At 34.3% G+C, this 17,735-nt stretch overlaps 1 protein-coding gene across 2 annotated transcripts in view; it reads right to left on the bottom strand.

Moving 5' to 3' along the window:
* Mrpl3 (mitochondrial ribosomal protein L3) overlaps positions 1 to 17,735 on the bottom strand; it is a 46,406-nt gene that overhangs the window by 9,660 nt on the left and 19,011 nt on the right. For both annotated transcript variants that reach the window (XR_007110254.1, XM_047564751.1), the window contains exons 7-8: positions 11,492 to 11,600; positions 1,670 to 1,747 (exon numbers count right to left, since the gene is read on the bottom strand). Coding sequence is in view for 1 of the 2 variants with exons in the window: in XM_047564751.1 (XP_047420707.1) it covers positions 1,670 to 1,747; positions 11,492 to 11,600 (187 nt within the window). In the remaining variant the exon portion in view is untranslated. The remainder of the gene's footprint in view (positions 1 to 1,669; positions 1,748 to 11,491; positions 11,601 to 17,735) is intronic.

Genomic DNA, 17,735 nt, shown 5'->3' with positions numbered 1-17,735 from the left:
TGTTTTGTCCTGTATAACTAAAAAAACCCAATAAACAAAAGATCTTCAGGTGGAGAAAAAAAGTACATGAATAGAAAAGAATCACTGATCAAGAAATGATACTGAGAGGAAATCAAATTTTACCGACACCTGATACATAACAATGGCTCAGTGTTAAATACTACAGAAACTAAAATCACTCACACACACACACATACACAGTGACAAACTGATGGGCTTTGGTAAGTATAAAAGTAAAAGAAGAGAAAAAAAGTCTTAGATTTATCTGATGGTTAATTTTAGGAGTCAATGTGGAGTACTAAGAGAACTGGTAAACCATTACTTTTGGGTATATTTGTGATGATGTTTCCAAAGATTTGTGTGTAAGTGGGTGGACTAAGTATGGAAGATACTCCTGCCCAACATAGGTGAGCACCATCCAAATGGCTGTATACCCACCCCATCCCTCTCCAGAACAAAAAAAGGCAGAGAAAAATATTTCCTCTCTCCTACAGCTGGGACACTGCCCTGTATGTTAGAATTCCAGGGCTTGTATCAGCACCATTACCATTCCTTCATGTCTCCCTGCCTAATTCTCAGGCTTTCTGTCTCAGACTGAGAATTCCACCATTGGGTTCCCTGGTTCTGAGGCTTTTGGACTAAGCCAGGCTACAGGATCCCAACAGCTTGACCTTGCAGCTGGCCTGTTGTAGGACTTTTCAGACTCAATAATCATAAGAGTCAATTCCCCTCAAATATTCTTTTATGAATGTATCCCATCACTTATCTATCAGTCTATCTAACCATTCATCCATCCATCTCTCTCAGGAAAACCCTAATACAATTTAGTTATATAAAATTTGGGAACAAATTCATACATAAGAAGTATGTAGAACAGAGATTGGAAGAACATGTACTGGTTAGTGATTACCTTTGGGTGTTGTTTCTCTGGGTGCTTATTTTCTTTGTACTTTCCATGTTTTGAAATATATGTGCATACATATATAAACAGTAATTGTTTGTTTTAATAAAAATTAAACTATATAGCACCCACTATAGTACAACTCAAAATCATTTAGATATTACATACATTTCTCAAGTTCGCAGAGAACACAACTTCCCCTCTTTAAAATATACAAAGACACATACATATATATAAATGTATTCCTTCGCAATCCTTTTTCGGTATTATTTTTTTCCTTCTATTTTGATTGTCTCCTTACTCAAAAACATCCATCTACCCACACTTCTGACATATAATCTGAGACAACCTGGTATATAACCTCACCCTTTTTGGTGATTATATAATAATAACATAGCAAAATGTATGTGTAGGAAGTTTTTGCTCATTTCTTTATAAAAAGAGAGTATTAAACCTAATTTTCTGATTCTTACTCTTTTTTCATGCAATATCTTATGGAAATCTTCCAGGTCAAATAGCAGGTCATTGATTTTTTTCTGTTTAATGACTGTATAGTCTATGGCTTGGATGTTAAATGAATAAATACTACCAGTAGTACTACCATGACAACCCACGCCCACACAACTCAATCATACATCCTCCACCTCTTAATAAAACCTACTAGAACAGCAGTATGCAAATACACATTAAATACATACTCTGATGCCTTTGCTTACTCTGATGCATTTACTTACTCTGTTCTTAAAGGGAGTCATTTTACAAACTTACTTTCAGTCCATATGATGTCCTATCTACGTTTCCCATTTGTCCAGGCATTTTAGTTCCAGGCCAGACTCTGGCAATATCCTAAATGAGAGAAACAAAGATTTGATTTCAAACAGTATTGATCAAATCATAATGTAAACAAAGACCAGGAATTATTACATTTTATTTTTTCTCCTATTCTGATAGGCCTAGTAAGGAACTGATAGAGACTGAAATGTACTTACTATTAGAGGATTTCCATTCCAAATTTGATTATACTGACAAATATGTACTAAGGAACAGAATTAGGAGATGAATTCAATAATGAGAATAGTAACCTAATACTGATTAAGTAGAGATAAATAAATAAATAAATGATGAAAAAAAAAATAAAGGAGATATACACACACATCAAATCACTACTCGAAGAAAAAGAAAAAGTTCGCCTGGCCTTTTTCAGGTAATCTTCTGTAACTGACTTAATGGATTTCATCCGCACCACTGCTGCTGGAACGGTCCTACCCTCCTTGCTTTTGATGTTGCTTTCCTTACCAAAATGCTTCAAGGACAGAATTAGTTACTGGAATAGCTTGTCTTGGTTGTCTCTGATTCATAGAAATCAAACAACTTCACACAGACTCTGATAATGGATAATAATTATACATCTAAGGAAACAAATTTGAATTACAGCTAAAATGGAAAGCTTCTCATGACATGAATTCTTAAGACTATAAATATACTTCCATCAGCTACTCTCACAGGAACAGGTAAAACTCCCAGTGGAAGTGACTCATCATAGTATTAGAGTTGGTTACTATGTAACCAACATAGCTCAAAAGACAATTCTGAGTATAACAGACCAAATATTACTCGTTTATTCTACATATATATGCTTTGATAAGCACTGTACTTAATGTTACTAAAAAAGGACTAATTCAGCCTTCCTAGTAAAAATTATACTCTCATTAAAAGTATAACCTCATTCTTAGGATTATAAAGTCATTTATTAGCTAATCCTTAAGAAAAGTACATAAACAGTACAGTATTTCCTGATAAATAACTCACTTTAGTCATAAGAGTAGGTTCCTCTATATGCCTAATTTTTTAAAGAGTTTTATTGAGGTATAATTCACATACTGCACATGTCACCCTTTAAAACTGTACAATTGGATGTTTTTAGTATATTCAGAGTTGTATATTACCCCAATCAATTTTAGAACATTTTCATTAACCCAAAACAAAAATTTCATACTCATTAGTGGCCACAGCCTTGTGCAATCACTGACCTAATTTTGTCTTCATAGATTTGCTAAGGTCGGATAGTTTATATAAGTGGAATCATAAAATAATGCAGTCTGACTCTTCAGCTTGGCATGTTTTCAAGGTTCATTCATGATACAGTATGTATCAATGCTTCATTCCATTCCATTGCTAAATAATATTCTATTGTATAGATAAACCAATTTAAATTATACATTCATCAAGTGATGAATATTTGGACTGTTTCTACTTTTGGAGAATTATGAATACTGATACTATGAATATTTACATATAAATTCAGTGTATATGTTTTCATTTCTCTTGATATAAACTTTAGGAGTAAAAGTGCTAGGTCATCATGAAGCCAGCACTCCAACGAATGTTCAAAGATATGCTACACACAGAGGAACCTAAAAATGAAGCCCAAAGTTCCCAAAGAGATGAAGATCACTAGAAGAGCAACCATCAAAATGAAATCAAAACAGAATTAAGTATAGCAAACAAACCAAAATGGCAAGAAACAATAAACGTGTATCCATAACACTGAATGTAAATGTCTCAATTCCCCCATTAAAAGATGTAGATTAGCAGAAAGGATTAAAAAACAAGATCTAATTATACGCTCTTTGCAAGAGACTCAAATTATAGGCAAAGACGCCCACAGGCTAAAAGTAAAAGGATGCCAAAAAAAAAAAAAAAAAAAAAAAAATTCCATGCAAATGGAGTATGAAAACAAGCAGGGATAACTATTCTTGTATTGGACAAATTTTACAATGAAAAAATCAGAAATGTTGATTATGTCTATAATCCCAGTGACTCGGAAGGCTAAGGCAGGAGGATCTTAAGTTTGAGGTAGCCTCAGCAACTTAGCAAGGCCCTAAACAACTTAGCAAGACCCTGTCTCAAAAAATAAAAAGGATTAGGGATGTGGCTTAGTGGTTAAATGTCCCTGGGTTTAATCCTCAGTATCACCCCCCCAAAAAATTAATCAGAAGAGACAAAGAGGAAAGCTACACATAGGTAAAAGGAACAATCCAACAAGAAGATATAATGATAGCAAATATATATGTCCAAAATGTCAGTGTACCTAATTATATATATAAAAAATGTACTTCTTGACATTAAATTCTAGATAGATCCCGATACAATAATATAGGGTGATTTCAGCACATCCTTATCATCAATGGTGAGGTCATCCAAACAAAATCAATAAAGATATTTCCAACCTAAACAACACTATAAATCAAATGGAACTAACAGACATCTACAGAACATTTCACCGTAAAACAAAGAAAGAATTTACTTTCCTCTCAGTAGCTCATGGAATTTTTCCAAAACAGACCATATTTTAAGACACAGTGAAAGTCTTAGAAGATACAAAAAAAAAAAAAAATCAATATAATCGCATGCACTCTGTCAGTTAATAAATGGAATGAAACTAGAAATTGACAGCAAGAGAAGTACAAGAAACCACATAAAAACATAGAGATTGAACAATACTCTTTTAAATGAAGATTGGATCTTTGAAGAAATGAAAGAAGAAATCAAGAATTCCTTGAAACAAGGAGAACAGAGATACAACATATCAAACTCTCTGGGACAGTGTGAAAGCAGTTCTAAGAGGAAAATTTATAGCACTACGTGTCTACATTGGGTAAGAAAAAAACAAACAAAAAAGCAGATCCCAAATAAATAAGCTTATATTCAACCTCAAGGCCTTAGAAAAGGAACAAACTAATTTTGAAACTAGTAGAAGATGGAAAATAATAAATATCAGAGCCAAAATTAATGAAATTGAGAATAAAAAATATAGAGGACCAGTGCATCAGAGTTGGTTCTCTGAAAATATAAAATTGATAAATCCTTAACCAAGAGCAAAGATCCAAATAAACAAAATTAGAAGTGAAAAAGGAGGTATCATCACAGATACTTCTGAAATATAGAGGATCATTAGAAATTATTTAGAAAATTTATACTCCAATAAACTGAAAAATCTAGTAGACACTGACAAATTTCTAGACACATATGATTTGTTCAAATTGAACCTGGAAGATACAGAAAACCTAAAGAGACAAATATCAAGTAATGAAATTGAAGCAGCAATTAAAAGCCTTCTGATAATGAAAAAGCCCAGGATCAGCTGGATTCTCAGATGAGTTCTACCACAGCTTTAAAGAAGAACTAGCATAACTTTTTCTCAAATTATTTATGAAATTGAAAGAGAAGGAACACTCCCAAATACATTTACTAAGCCAGTATAACCCTGATACCAAAAACAGACAAAGACAATTCAAGGAAAGAGAACTACAGACCAATATTCCTGATAAACACACATGTAAAATAGTGGCAAACCACATTCAAAAACATATTGATTAGATAATATACCATGATCTAGTGGGTTTCATCCCAGGGATGCAAGGTTGTTTCAATATATGCAAATTAAAAAAATAGAATTCTCTACATAAAGAAATTAAGGACAAGAATCATGATCATTTCCATAGATGATAAAATTTAGCACTCATTTATGTTAAACCATGGAGACCAAGGACAGAAGGAACTAACTCCAACATTATAAAGGCATCATATGACAAACTCAAAGCCAATATCACAGTAAATGGAGAAAAACTGAAAGTATTTCCTCTAAAATCAGGATCAAGACAAGGATTTTCACTCTCACTACTCTTGTTTCATATAGTTCTTGATACTCTAGACAGAGCAATCAAGCAAGAAAATAAAATAAAATGGATACAAATAGGAAGAGAAGAAGTCAAACTATCTCTGCTGATGACATGATCCTATATCTAATGACTCAGAAACTACCAGAAGACTTCTAGAGATGATAAATCAATTAAGCAAAGTAGAAGGATCAACATTCATAAATCAATAGTTTTCTTATTCTCCAACAGTGATTCTGCTGAGAAAGAAATCAGGAAAACTATCTCATTTACAATATTCTAAAAGAAGAAGAAGAAAAAAGCTTCAGAATTAATCTAACCATGGAGGTGAAAGATTTCTACAATGAAAATTACAGAACAGTGAAGAAGATCTCAAAAGATGGAAAGACCTCCACCTTCTTACATAGGCAGAATTATTGTCAAAATGACCATACTACCAATAGCAATTTACAGATTCAAGGGGATCCCCATCAAAATACCAATGATATTCTTCACAGAACTAGAAAACAAAAACAAACAAAAAAACAAAAAACCCCAAATGGTCCTAAAATTCATTTGGAAAAATGAGAAACTCAAAATGGCCAAAGCAATCCAGACCAAGAGAGCAATGCAGGAGGCATCACAACACCTGATCTTAAATTATACTAAAGAGCTATAATAACAAAAGCAGCATGGTATTGGTACCAAAACTCACATGAAGACCAATGCAACACAATAGAAAACACAGAGACAAACCCACATACTTATAGTCATCTGATACTTGACAAAGGTTCCAAAAATATATGTTGGAGAAAAGGCAACCATTTAAACAAATGGTGCTGGCAAAACTGAATATTCATATGTAGAAGAATGAAATAAGATCCCTAAAAAAAAAAAAAAAAAAAAAAAAAAAAATCCCTATAGGTAATCCTGTACAAAAGTGAAATCAAAGTGGATCACAGACTTAGCCATCAAACCAGAAACTTGGTAACTGCTGTAAGAAAACACAGGATCAACAATCAGATAGGTACTGACTTCCTTAAAACTCCTAAAGCTCAAGAATAAAACCAAGAATAAATAAGTGTAATGCCGTTGAATTAAAAAGCCTCCGTACAGCATGAAGAGGGTTTACAGAATGGGAGAAAATCTTGGCCAACGAGTTCTCTGACAGGGGATTAACATTTGGAACATATGAAGAACTCAAAACACCTAACACCAAAAAACCAAATAAGCCAATCAATTAAAGGGCAAAACCCCCAAACAACAAAAAACAAAACAAAAAACCCCACAAAAAAACCCTAAGCAGACATTTCTTTAAAAAAGAAACACAAATGGCCAAAAACTTACAAAAAACCGTTTGACATCTCTAGCAATCAGGTAAATGCAAATCAATACTACATTAAGATTTCATCTCACTCTAGTCAGAATGGAATACAAATAATAATAAATGCTGGTGAGAATGTGGGGGAAAGGTAGACTTATATATTGCTGGTGGGACTGCAAATTAGTACAACTACTCTGAAAAACAATATAGAGATTTCTCAAAAAACAAGGAATGGATTCAGCTATCCCACTCCTTGGTATTAATTGAAAAGAACTAAAATCAGAATACAGTAAGAGATAGCTACTTTAATGTTCAATGTTTACAGCAGCACAATTCACAATAGCCAAATTGTGGAATCAGCCCAGATGCCCATCAATAGGTGAATGGATTAAGAAAATGTGGTATATATACATAATGGAGTTTTACTCAGCCATAGAGAAGAACAATATTATGGCTTGCCATGAATGGAATAAGAACATCATGCTAAGTGAAATAAGCCGGACTCAGAAAATCAAGGCTCAAACATTTTCTCTTTTACATGGAAGCTAGAGTAAAATATGGGAAAAAAAGGAGAGGGGAGTGGATATCATAAAGGAATTTTCAGTGGAGTAGAAGGAGACTGAGAGGGAGGGAGGAGGGATGGGAAAGGGGAGGAAATGGGGAATGAATTTAACAAAATTACGTTATGTGCATAAATAAATATAACGCAATGAATTCTGTCTTTATATACAGAAAGGATCAATCGAAAATAAATAAATGAGCTGGGCATGGTGGTGGACACCTATAATACCAGTGACTCGGGAGGCTGAAGCAGAAGGACTGCAAGTTCAAGGCCAGCCTCAGCAAACTCAGCGGTGCCCTAAGCAATTTAGTGAGATTCTGTCTCAAAATAAAAATAAAAAGGACAGGGCATGTGGCTCAGTGATTAAGTATACCCCTGGATTCAACTGCTGGAATCAACAAACAAACAAGCAAGCAAATGAGTTAAAGGAAGATTAGTAGAGGAAAGAGACCAGGGGGAGGAAGGAAGGTGGGAAAAGAGATGGGGAATCAGGAGTAAAATGGAATAAATCAGATTCCATGTAAGTATGATTTTGTCAAAATGAACCCAATTACTATGTATAACTGTAAGGCTCTTAAAAAAATGCTAGGTCACATAATAATTCTATATTTAACCTTCCTAACAAGTGGTAATTTATTTTCTTACATTCCTGTGCATTCCTGAATTCAATGTATGAGGGTTGCAATTTCTCTACATCCTTGTGCTAACATTTGTTATTATAGGTCTTTTAAATTATAGCCATCCCGGGATATAAAGTTGTAATCTCACTGTAGTTTTGATTTGCATTTTCCTACTGTTTAAAGATGTTGAACATATTTTCACATCTTACTGGCCAATTATGTATCTTCTGTGACGAAATGCCTATTCAAGTCCTTTGCCCATCTTTTAATTGGGTTACCTCTGGACTATTGGTTATAAGAGTTCCTTATATATTTGGATACAAGTATTAACAGATACATGATGTACACAACTCTTTTATTGCATTCTGTGAGCTGCCTTTTCATTTTCTTGATGGTATGATTTGCAGCACATTTTAATTTTGGTGATAAAATCTAATATATTTTCTTTCATTGTTGTACTTATGGTGTTGTATCTAAGGTTTTGCCTAGTTCAGGGTCATGAATATTTACCTGTTTTTTCAAAACTGTTTTATGGTTTTAGCTCTTAAATTTATGTCTTTGAGCTACCTAATTTTTACATGTATAATTTTATGATTTCAATTTACAGAGTGGCAACATGAAAAGAATTCTCATACTTTTTAACCCTAATTTACCATTTGTTTATACTGTCCTGTTTTGCTTTACTATCTACTCTCTCTGTATATGTTTCCCTGTCATTTAAATTAGGTGACAAACACCAAGCTCATTTATTTATTTATTTATTTATTTTTTGCGGTACTGGAGATCGAACTCAGGGCCTTGTGCTTGCAAGACCAGCACTCTACAGTTGAGCTATCTCCCCAGCCCCAAAGACATTCTTTTATGTAACCATAGTGCAATTATAAAACTCAGAAAAGTAAACACTATGGTCATGTCTATTCTAATTTTGCTATCTGTTCCAATAATGTTCTTCATCTCACTATGTTGCCTATGTTTGGCTTTGAACTCATAAACCTCTTACCTCAGCCTCCTGAGAGGCTGGGATTATAGGCACGTCCCACTGGGCCCGGCTCAATAATGTTTATAAGCTATTGTTTTCCAGTTAAAGATTCACTTTGGAATTACGAATTGCACTTAGTTGTCCTGTCTCTTGCCTCCTCAAATCTGGAACAGCTCCTCAGCCTTTCCTTGTCTTTCATGACCTTGAACATCATTAAAGGCCATAAGCCAATTATATTTTGTAGATTATTGCTCACTTTGGGTTTGTCTGATGTTTTCCTGACAATCAGATTCGGGTGGATGCATTTTGGTGGGAATCAACAAAGACATGATGGTGTGTTCATTTCTGGGAAACTTATCAGGAGTTATGGTTTGTCTAACTATGGTATGGTGATGTATAACTAATTACCTAGTTAAGAATGTTAGGTAGGTTAATCCTTTCCAAGGTTATTAGTTTTGAGACTATGTAAATACCTAGTCCCATTAAGCTTTCACCATTTGTTTTAGCATCTATATATATCTGGCTGAATCAATTATTTCTATAATGATTGGCAAAAACTGATACTCTAACCATATTATTATTCCTACTATGTTAGCTGGCATGATACTGTAAGAAAGAGCATTCCTCATTTATCCTATTATTTATTTACCTATTCATTCATTTGGTTACTATCAGTGTGGACTCATGAACTCATAAACTCTAATTTTATTTGATGAATTCTTTTACTATATTTCTTTTAGTTTTAAGCCCAAACAGTTCCAGTTTGCCAAATAGTAGCCTGTTTAGGCTGGCTTCTATGTCCTTTCTGTGTGTCTATCATTGTTAAGCACTTTTTTTCTTGAACAAGATGTTTTGGGTTTGTCTTGTGTTCTTTCAGTCCCAGGCATTACTAAATAAGTCAGTTATTCAAGGACAGTGGGGAAAAGTGTTTAGAAATCAAGATTTGAGCCCTAGGTATACTCGTTGCAATGGAATACCTTTGCTTTTAGATCATTCTAGCAGAAAGAGCTAAGATACAAATAACAGAATCACATCTATTTCTTTTTCTTTACACACACAGAGAGTAAATAAATATATAATGATACCTATAATCTGAAATTGAATTTGAAATTCAGCACTATAGGGTTCATTCTAATTACCCCCTTTTCATGCCTTAAATGACCATCTTTAATATACTGAAAGAAACCTGGTTCCTATATCAATATATTTACTTAACTGCTCAATCATCCAATTCACAGAAAATTGCTTCAGAACTAATTGATACCACAGCAAAAAACAAACCTAATCAGAATTTAGTATTTGTACAGAGTACATTTTAAAATTTAGACTAAAGGTATATACCAAACTACTATGCTCAAAAGTAATTGAGTTAATGGGATTTTTTTCCTCCTCCCTCTTCAGTGTAGTTGTTATTCATTTGAAATACTTAAGTCCATTTTCTGGTTATATTCCCTCTTCTATTTCCCCTCTTAAGGTCTACCCAGGGAAGTGTCATTCCTGCCACTCCTAGGCCCTTCCATACTACTTCCATCCATCCCTGTAGCTTCCAATTTATCTTTAGTTTCTAGTTTACCTTCCTGGCCCTTCTTTTTGCAAAAATAGAAATTCCTAGTAAGTAGGATTGCTTTGACAAGTATAAATGCATGTGTGGTTTTATTAAATACTGTCACATTTTCCTTCTTAAAGGCTGCACTGTTTTGTATTCCCATCAGGGATGTATGACAGTGTCTGTTTTCTTACACTCTTGTTAACGTATTTTAACATGTTTCATTAGATAATATGACAAAAATTAAGCAGCTTGATAATACAATCTGCGATGTGAGAACACAGTATCTCAGGGTAGCTTTAAAAGAAACAGAATATATCACCAACATTTAGAGGCTGACCTTGCATTACTCTGGGGCTCCAAAGAAGAACAAAATCCCCTTACGTACTTTATGCTATACCTCTCAGAGAACAAGACTGAATTAGCAATATAGAGTCTTTTCCTGGTTTCTTCTCTCTTATTACTTATTTCTCCATATATTCTTTATGGCTTTTCTCCTCACCATGGTATTGTCCTTGACAATCTTTCCCAACTGTTTTCTTTAAGGTGAAAACAATTGTATGGAGGAAGCAGTGACACCAGTTAGGAAGGCATCCTTATTTCTGCAGCTGGCTTCAACATCTCATACAGAACACATGGAAGGGGATGGGAAAGTAGGGAGGAAGGTATTGGGAGTACTGGTCATAAATATGGGGAACAGAATGAAATAATTCAAGTTTGTCTCTGGAAAATAAGTGAGGCCAGGATCCATAAAAGGGGTGACCCACAAAAAGGTAACTCCACCTGGAGTCAGATTAAAATTATGTGACTTGATCTAAAGCAATGACTGAGCACCATATGTACATTAAATAATATTAATAAGAGCAGTTACATTAAAAAGAACACCACTCGTTATACTCACACCAGTTGAAATAGCTCCAGGTCTCCTATGGGTTTTCGTTTGACCATGAGTGGCAGGCTGGCCTTTAAATCCCCATCTTTTCATGACACCTTGAAAACCTTTACCAATACTGAACAAAACAAACATTAGAATTTACATAAGAACAGAGTGTAAAACATTCCCAATTGTACACTTTCTTGATAGAACCTTAGAGTTTGAACAAAGCTTCTTATCTAAATAACTAGAAAAGGCTACTCTACAAGCAAAACTGCAAATGAACATTCTTTATCTGTCATAGTTTGTACCCTCTCCTGCAGTCTAATTCTATATAAAATGATTAATTCAAGATTATGAGACAACAGCAAGCTAAGCATAGCAAGTTTTAGCTGAACAATGAATTTTACCATCATAATCCTGTGAAGATGATAAAGTAAAAGTGATGAAGTGATGAAGTTCTAGAAGTTTCAATGTACTATTATACACACGGCAAGCAGCCATTAAGATGAACCCCATGAGTACCTCCTGGTACTCATGCCCTCACTTAATTCTCTTCCCCCTGAATCTGGGTAGATCTAGCAACTCACTTATAATGAATAAAATATGGCTAAAGTGATGAGATGTCATTTCTGAGATTTGTTTACAAAGAGACTGCAGCTTCCATCTTGGTAGCTCTTGCTTATTAAGTTGTGAAGGAAACTAACTGCCATCACATAAGAGAGATGTGGGACAAGTATGGTTTCATCCAACAACTGAGGACCCCAAGGCCTGCCAACTACCATGTTAGTAAGCTTGGAAGCAGATTCTCCCTGAGTCGAACCCTGAGATGATAGCAGCCCTGGCTAACTCCTTGATTGTACCCTTGTGAGAGACAATAACAGAGACACCAAGGTAAGCTGTACTAGGATTTCTGACCACAGAAACTATGAGGTAATATTTCTTATTTTAAGCTATTAGGTTTTATGGTTATGTATTAGATAGCAATAGATAACTAATATAATAAAGCACTAAATAACACAAATGAAAATGCTCTAAATGTTAAGGCTCTTGGTCTTAGGGTTAAACAGGAAACCAATGGAGAGAATCAGAGAACAAAATTTCTTATTAAAAACTCATTTTTAAATGTAATTATTTTATTTCCAAATTCTGTTAGCTAGAGAAACATTATGAGATGCAGGTAGAGAGTAAACAATACTTAAGTTCAAGAATTATTAAAGTGTATCTCTCAATGTCAAAAGCGTCAATACAAATGATACAATGCCAGAGCTAGAAGGAACCATAGACTGTACCAGAAATGTTTTTATATACTCTGAAGATGAAGATTTTTTTTTTCACCTTTCATTATATATGTCAACATATTTTTAATGCAGTGCTCTTCAATCTCACCAAAGTTAGCTATGATTACAGGCCTATTACAAAAAGGACCAAAAGAAAAAGATAATGAAAACCATGCTATGCTATGCATTTGTTAACACAGACTTATCAGAGGATGGACTGAAGAAAGCCCACATGGATAAAACAGTTCGCTTTACATAAGCCAAAAATTTAACATAAAAACAATTACAAATTATGTGTAGAACCCAACAGGTACACATTATCAGATAACACATCAAAAGTTGTTTGTTTATAAATGTAGCTTACACCACTTTCTTTATGTCAGTCAACTAAACACACTCTGAAACTATGCATATATATTTTTTTAAACTAAAAAAATTCAAAATAATGCTTATTCCTGATTAAAGACCTAAAGTAGAAATGTAACAGATATTCAATAAAAAACAATATAATTTTATAAAGAGATTAACATGAAGAAGAGAACCCATGGTAATTAAACAATTTACTGAAATTATGCTTCAGAAATTTAACAAATATTTCTAACAATGAATTTTGAGAGCACACCTGGAAAGTAAAAAGCTTGGTAACTAAAAAAACAAGCCAAAAAACTAAAGAGTCATTGGACCTATGCTATTATTTGGCAAATAACACTTAAAAGAAAAAGTAGAGAGAAGGACCAGCAATACCATTCTAAAATGAACATTAAAAAAAAAAAAATGCCACATTTGAATACTGGTCATTCTTGCTAGAAAGTTTGCTAGTTTCTCTGAGTTCTCAAACTGATTATTTCTTACTTGGAAAGATAGCATGAATGCAATAAAATGCATGCCAGGTAAATTACAGAAGAAACAGCTCATTTTAAGAGTAAATGATAATAAGATGAAAGTGGCATCCTAAAAAAGTACTAATTATCTGTCGGCTAATTACAGATTGTTTTTCAATCTAGTTCTAGAATACATCATGTAGTTATAATGTGTACAATGGGAACCTCTTCAGTAGATAACCTTTAAACAAAAGGACAAAACACAAATGACATGACAAATTACTGGTTTAATTCAGTGTAGGGAGAACAGAGTGCACCTGTTGATCCATGGGTGGTACAGGTATCTATACTATTATTTCTCTCAATTGTTATCCAACTTAAGGACAAAAATAAAACAGAAACAAGAAATGAATTAAGCTATATTTAGCATTCCCAGGCACAATACAAGTATAACATTTTCAAATGTCATATAGAATAAACTCTTCATTTTACTGAAAATTACATACAACACACACTATCTTCCTCACTCTTTACCAACTGCAGTTTTTAATTAATGGCTGCAGAAATAAATCAAATGAATGAAAATTTAGGTTTAAAAGAACACAATGTTAGAAATCTCAACTTTGGTGAGATTTAACTGAAGAGGAGGAAAACATTTAAAATGTATTTTCAAGCAACTATACTTGTTAAACCAAAAATTAATAAAAAAAGAATCAGAGGAAGCATTTCATTTAGAAAAATGTATTGCCCTTGCTTCTCAGCCCATTTCTCCTTAGTATACTTTAAATCCAAGTATCAGGCATTATTTATTTCCATTTCTAGCCCAGAGAAGTTAGCATAAAATCTGTCACTTACAGGGAAGATTAGTTCCCTTTCTTTTGTCCTATAGTCTCCAAATGTTGTAAAGGGGTATGCCTTTTGGTTTAAAAACACGGCATGAAGTAAAGGGGAGGAGTGCCTTAAATGTATGACCATAAGAATCTTCCAGAAGGGAATGCATAATTTAATGTTTCCCAATGCAGACTATAAATCTCTAGAAATTACTACCAAGGAAATTTCATTCCTTAGTCATATTGTGACAAATGCCCACACATCAACAGCAAACACATAGGTTTTAAAACAAATCCAATGTGTTCTTTACTTTGTGGGACAATACCTTTCATTGCATGATTCTGGATATACTTGTGTATAGGAACAAAATAAGATGTCCATGAGGTGAGCAGTGACCATACACATGCTCCAATACACATCCAAGTCCTCTGAGAAGGCACTCAGAAACTCCCTTCTGGGAGTCTCCTCCTCACCACTGGCTTCTCCTATCTCCTTTCTCCCTGTACCCTCTCCCTCTTTGGGAAGAAACTGCTTCTCCTCCATCTACTACCTGCCCTCTGAGTATGTCTGCCTCTCCAATTACTGTTTGGAAATCACTGAGATTAATTCCCTAATCCAAAATGCAAACCTGCTATTAAAATAATTTATATCATGAAACTTTTAAGACATATTAAGGAGCAGAGAGTAGTACAATGAACTCCTACACATTCATTATCCACTGTCAATTACTGCCTCAAGGCCTATCATGTTTCATCTATTCTTCTCCTGCAACTCCAATTTTGAGGTAAATTCCAGATAATCTATCATTTCATTCATGAATATTTCACTATGGGGCTCTAAAAGATAACGATTCATTTAAAGAACAAAACCACAATGCCATTATCACCTTAAAAATTAGTAATTGTATTTAATATGAAGCCAGTGTCATTTTCGTGGCCTCTTTTAAAATAGAATCTCTCCACAGGGGTGTCCTCTACCTCTCCTCTTCTGACCCCCTGCCCCACGGTCACCATTTGCTCTCTATTTTTCTGCTTCCTTATGCTCTTTGAAAAGTCACTTTCCCCTATTGCTACATGAAAAGATGATCTCAGAGTCCTGCCTCTGATACTTTTTTCACTGTGGGTCAAACCAAGGGTTGGCAGAGACTGCCCTGGCTATCTGTTTCACTGGAACACAGAAATGCACATTCTACACAATGTCTAGATGTGCTTTAGAACTCTAACGGCAAAATTAGTAGTTAGAACATAGATTACAATGTCTGTAAACCTGAATATTAATCTGGCTTTTAAGTTTGTTGACCCCTGAAGCTATTACTAACAAGGTAGAGTTCCACCTCTGACAAGAATTCTGCTACCATTCCATTCCACACATGTACCAAGTATATCTAATCAGAAGTGCCTCAGTCATTCAATTTCTGTGTTTCAGAAACAACGCAAACATCTCCCCCTCTTCATGCTATCCTTCTTCACAACCACTGGAATGAATTTCCCGAGATGATCATCTTATCACATAGGTCTGTCCTCTGTTTTGTAAACTGAAACAGTACCAGGTTGGTGGTGTACACTATAAGCCTAGGTACTCTGGAGGCTGAGGAGGAGGAGGATGGCAAATTTGAGGCCAGCGTGTGTAATTCAGTGAAACCCTGACTCAAAAATTAAAAAGAGCTGGGAGTTTTGTTCAGTGGTAGAGCATGATTACCCTGTCTGGCAGCATTTTATCTCTGTCAGTAACTTCTCATTTAACAACACACTCATGTTATGTACTTAATTTCATCTCCATGCATTTCAAAGATATATAGTGTCTCTACCTAAAATTCCTGTAAAGTCCGAGTCTTATTTCTACCCAATTCAGTGTTGCTGTGTAAACTTATTTGATCAGCAATGAACGGCTCTTGAATCCAAAAGTGAGTCACGGTGAAATTTTCCAGTTGCTTTGTGTTCCAGTCACATTTAGTTAGAAGCTGGCATGGACTATTTCTGTGGCTTAACTTTCTAGGACAAGTTTGTGACAGAATGACCTGAAATGGATTCTGTCCCCAAACTGTAAACCTCCCATCAATACTGGGGAACACTTTTATCAATCAGAGTCTTCTCCAAGTACATTGCCTATAGGTTTTCTGATGTTATAACTGCTCATCTGATAGTACAAAGGGTCAAATATGCAGTGGTTCCTTTGATTTCCTGACTGTCCTAAATAAACTCAGTACATAATATGTGCTACTCTGAGTGAAGTCTGCTTTTCATTGAATAACCAATTCCTTAATATCATGAAAGGACAAAAGTTTTCTGAAGAAATTCAGCCACAGAGCATAGAAATGACATGGCCCCATGCTATGAAACTATTATATTATTTCTTCATTAATAATTGATAAGGATGAGGTATGTGACTTGGAAAACTAAGGGATTATTTTTTGTTTCTTGGAAACAGATTTTTAGAATTGAAAGAAACCTTAGAAACTATTTAACACTCTCCCTAATGTTAAAGACAATGAATTTAAATCCAGACAAGTTAAACCACTTGCCCAAGATCAAATCCCTGGCAATGAGAACATCTGGTCATACTTTAACCCAGGTCATAATGTCTCTTGAGAAACAGATTAGAACACAAATATAAAAATATCCCAGCAACACGAAGCTATTTCAAGGGTATCCTCATTAGTCTAAAAATTCTAGATGTAATAGATGGTGTGTGATTTTTAAAATCACCTAGTGTTTTATAAAGTTACTACATTGCTATATACAGTCTGATGTGAGAAGGTAATACGTGATGTATGAGAAAACACCAGAATTTAATTCCTAATGCCTTCATGTTTTCTGTTAATTAAAAAAGTATTTCCTATTGAGGACACATAAAACTTTCCTTTTAAAATTTAAGCAAATTAAAACAAGTGATAGTGGCCAATAATTCTGAGCATTTATTATCTGCCAGGCCTTGAACCAAGAACTTCCATGAATGATCTCAATCAGATATTAAAAGATTGTGAAATAGGTGCTATCATTATTCTTATGTTAAAGATGAAGTAATAAAGAAGTGAAGAAAGCTGGCTAGGTCACAGAGTTACTTAAAGGTTAATTCTTTTAGCTACTACCATATATTGCCTCCTACTTATTAGGTCTTTAATTTGTTGACCTTGAGGGGGGAAAAAACTGTTGCTCTGTAGAGTTAAGCAGGAAAGAAATTAAAGATACTTACTCTAAAAAATATTTAGGTGACAATACAACAAAATGTCACTCTAAAACATTACTCTCCAAACTCTAGCCTTTATCTCAAAACAGACATTTACTTTCACCAATTGAAGAGGGAATATATTTCAAAGAGATTATCTCTCTAAAAAATCTA

The sequence above is a fragment of the Sciurus carolinensis genome, chromosome 9 (assembly GCF_902686445.1).
Source record: "Sciurus carolinensis chromosome 9, mSciCar1.2, whole genome shotgun sequence".
Classification (NCBI taxonomy): domain Eukaryota; kingdom Metazoa; phylum Chordata; class Mammalia; order Rodentia; family Sciuridae; genus Sciurus; species Sciurus carolinensis.
Note: the sequence above shows the minus strand (reverse complement) of the source record. Positions and strands in the feature narration are given on the sequence as shown.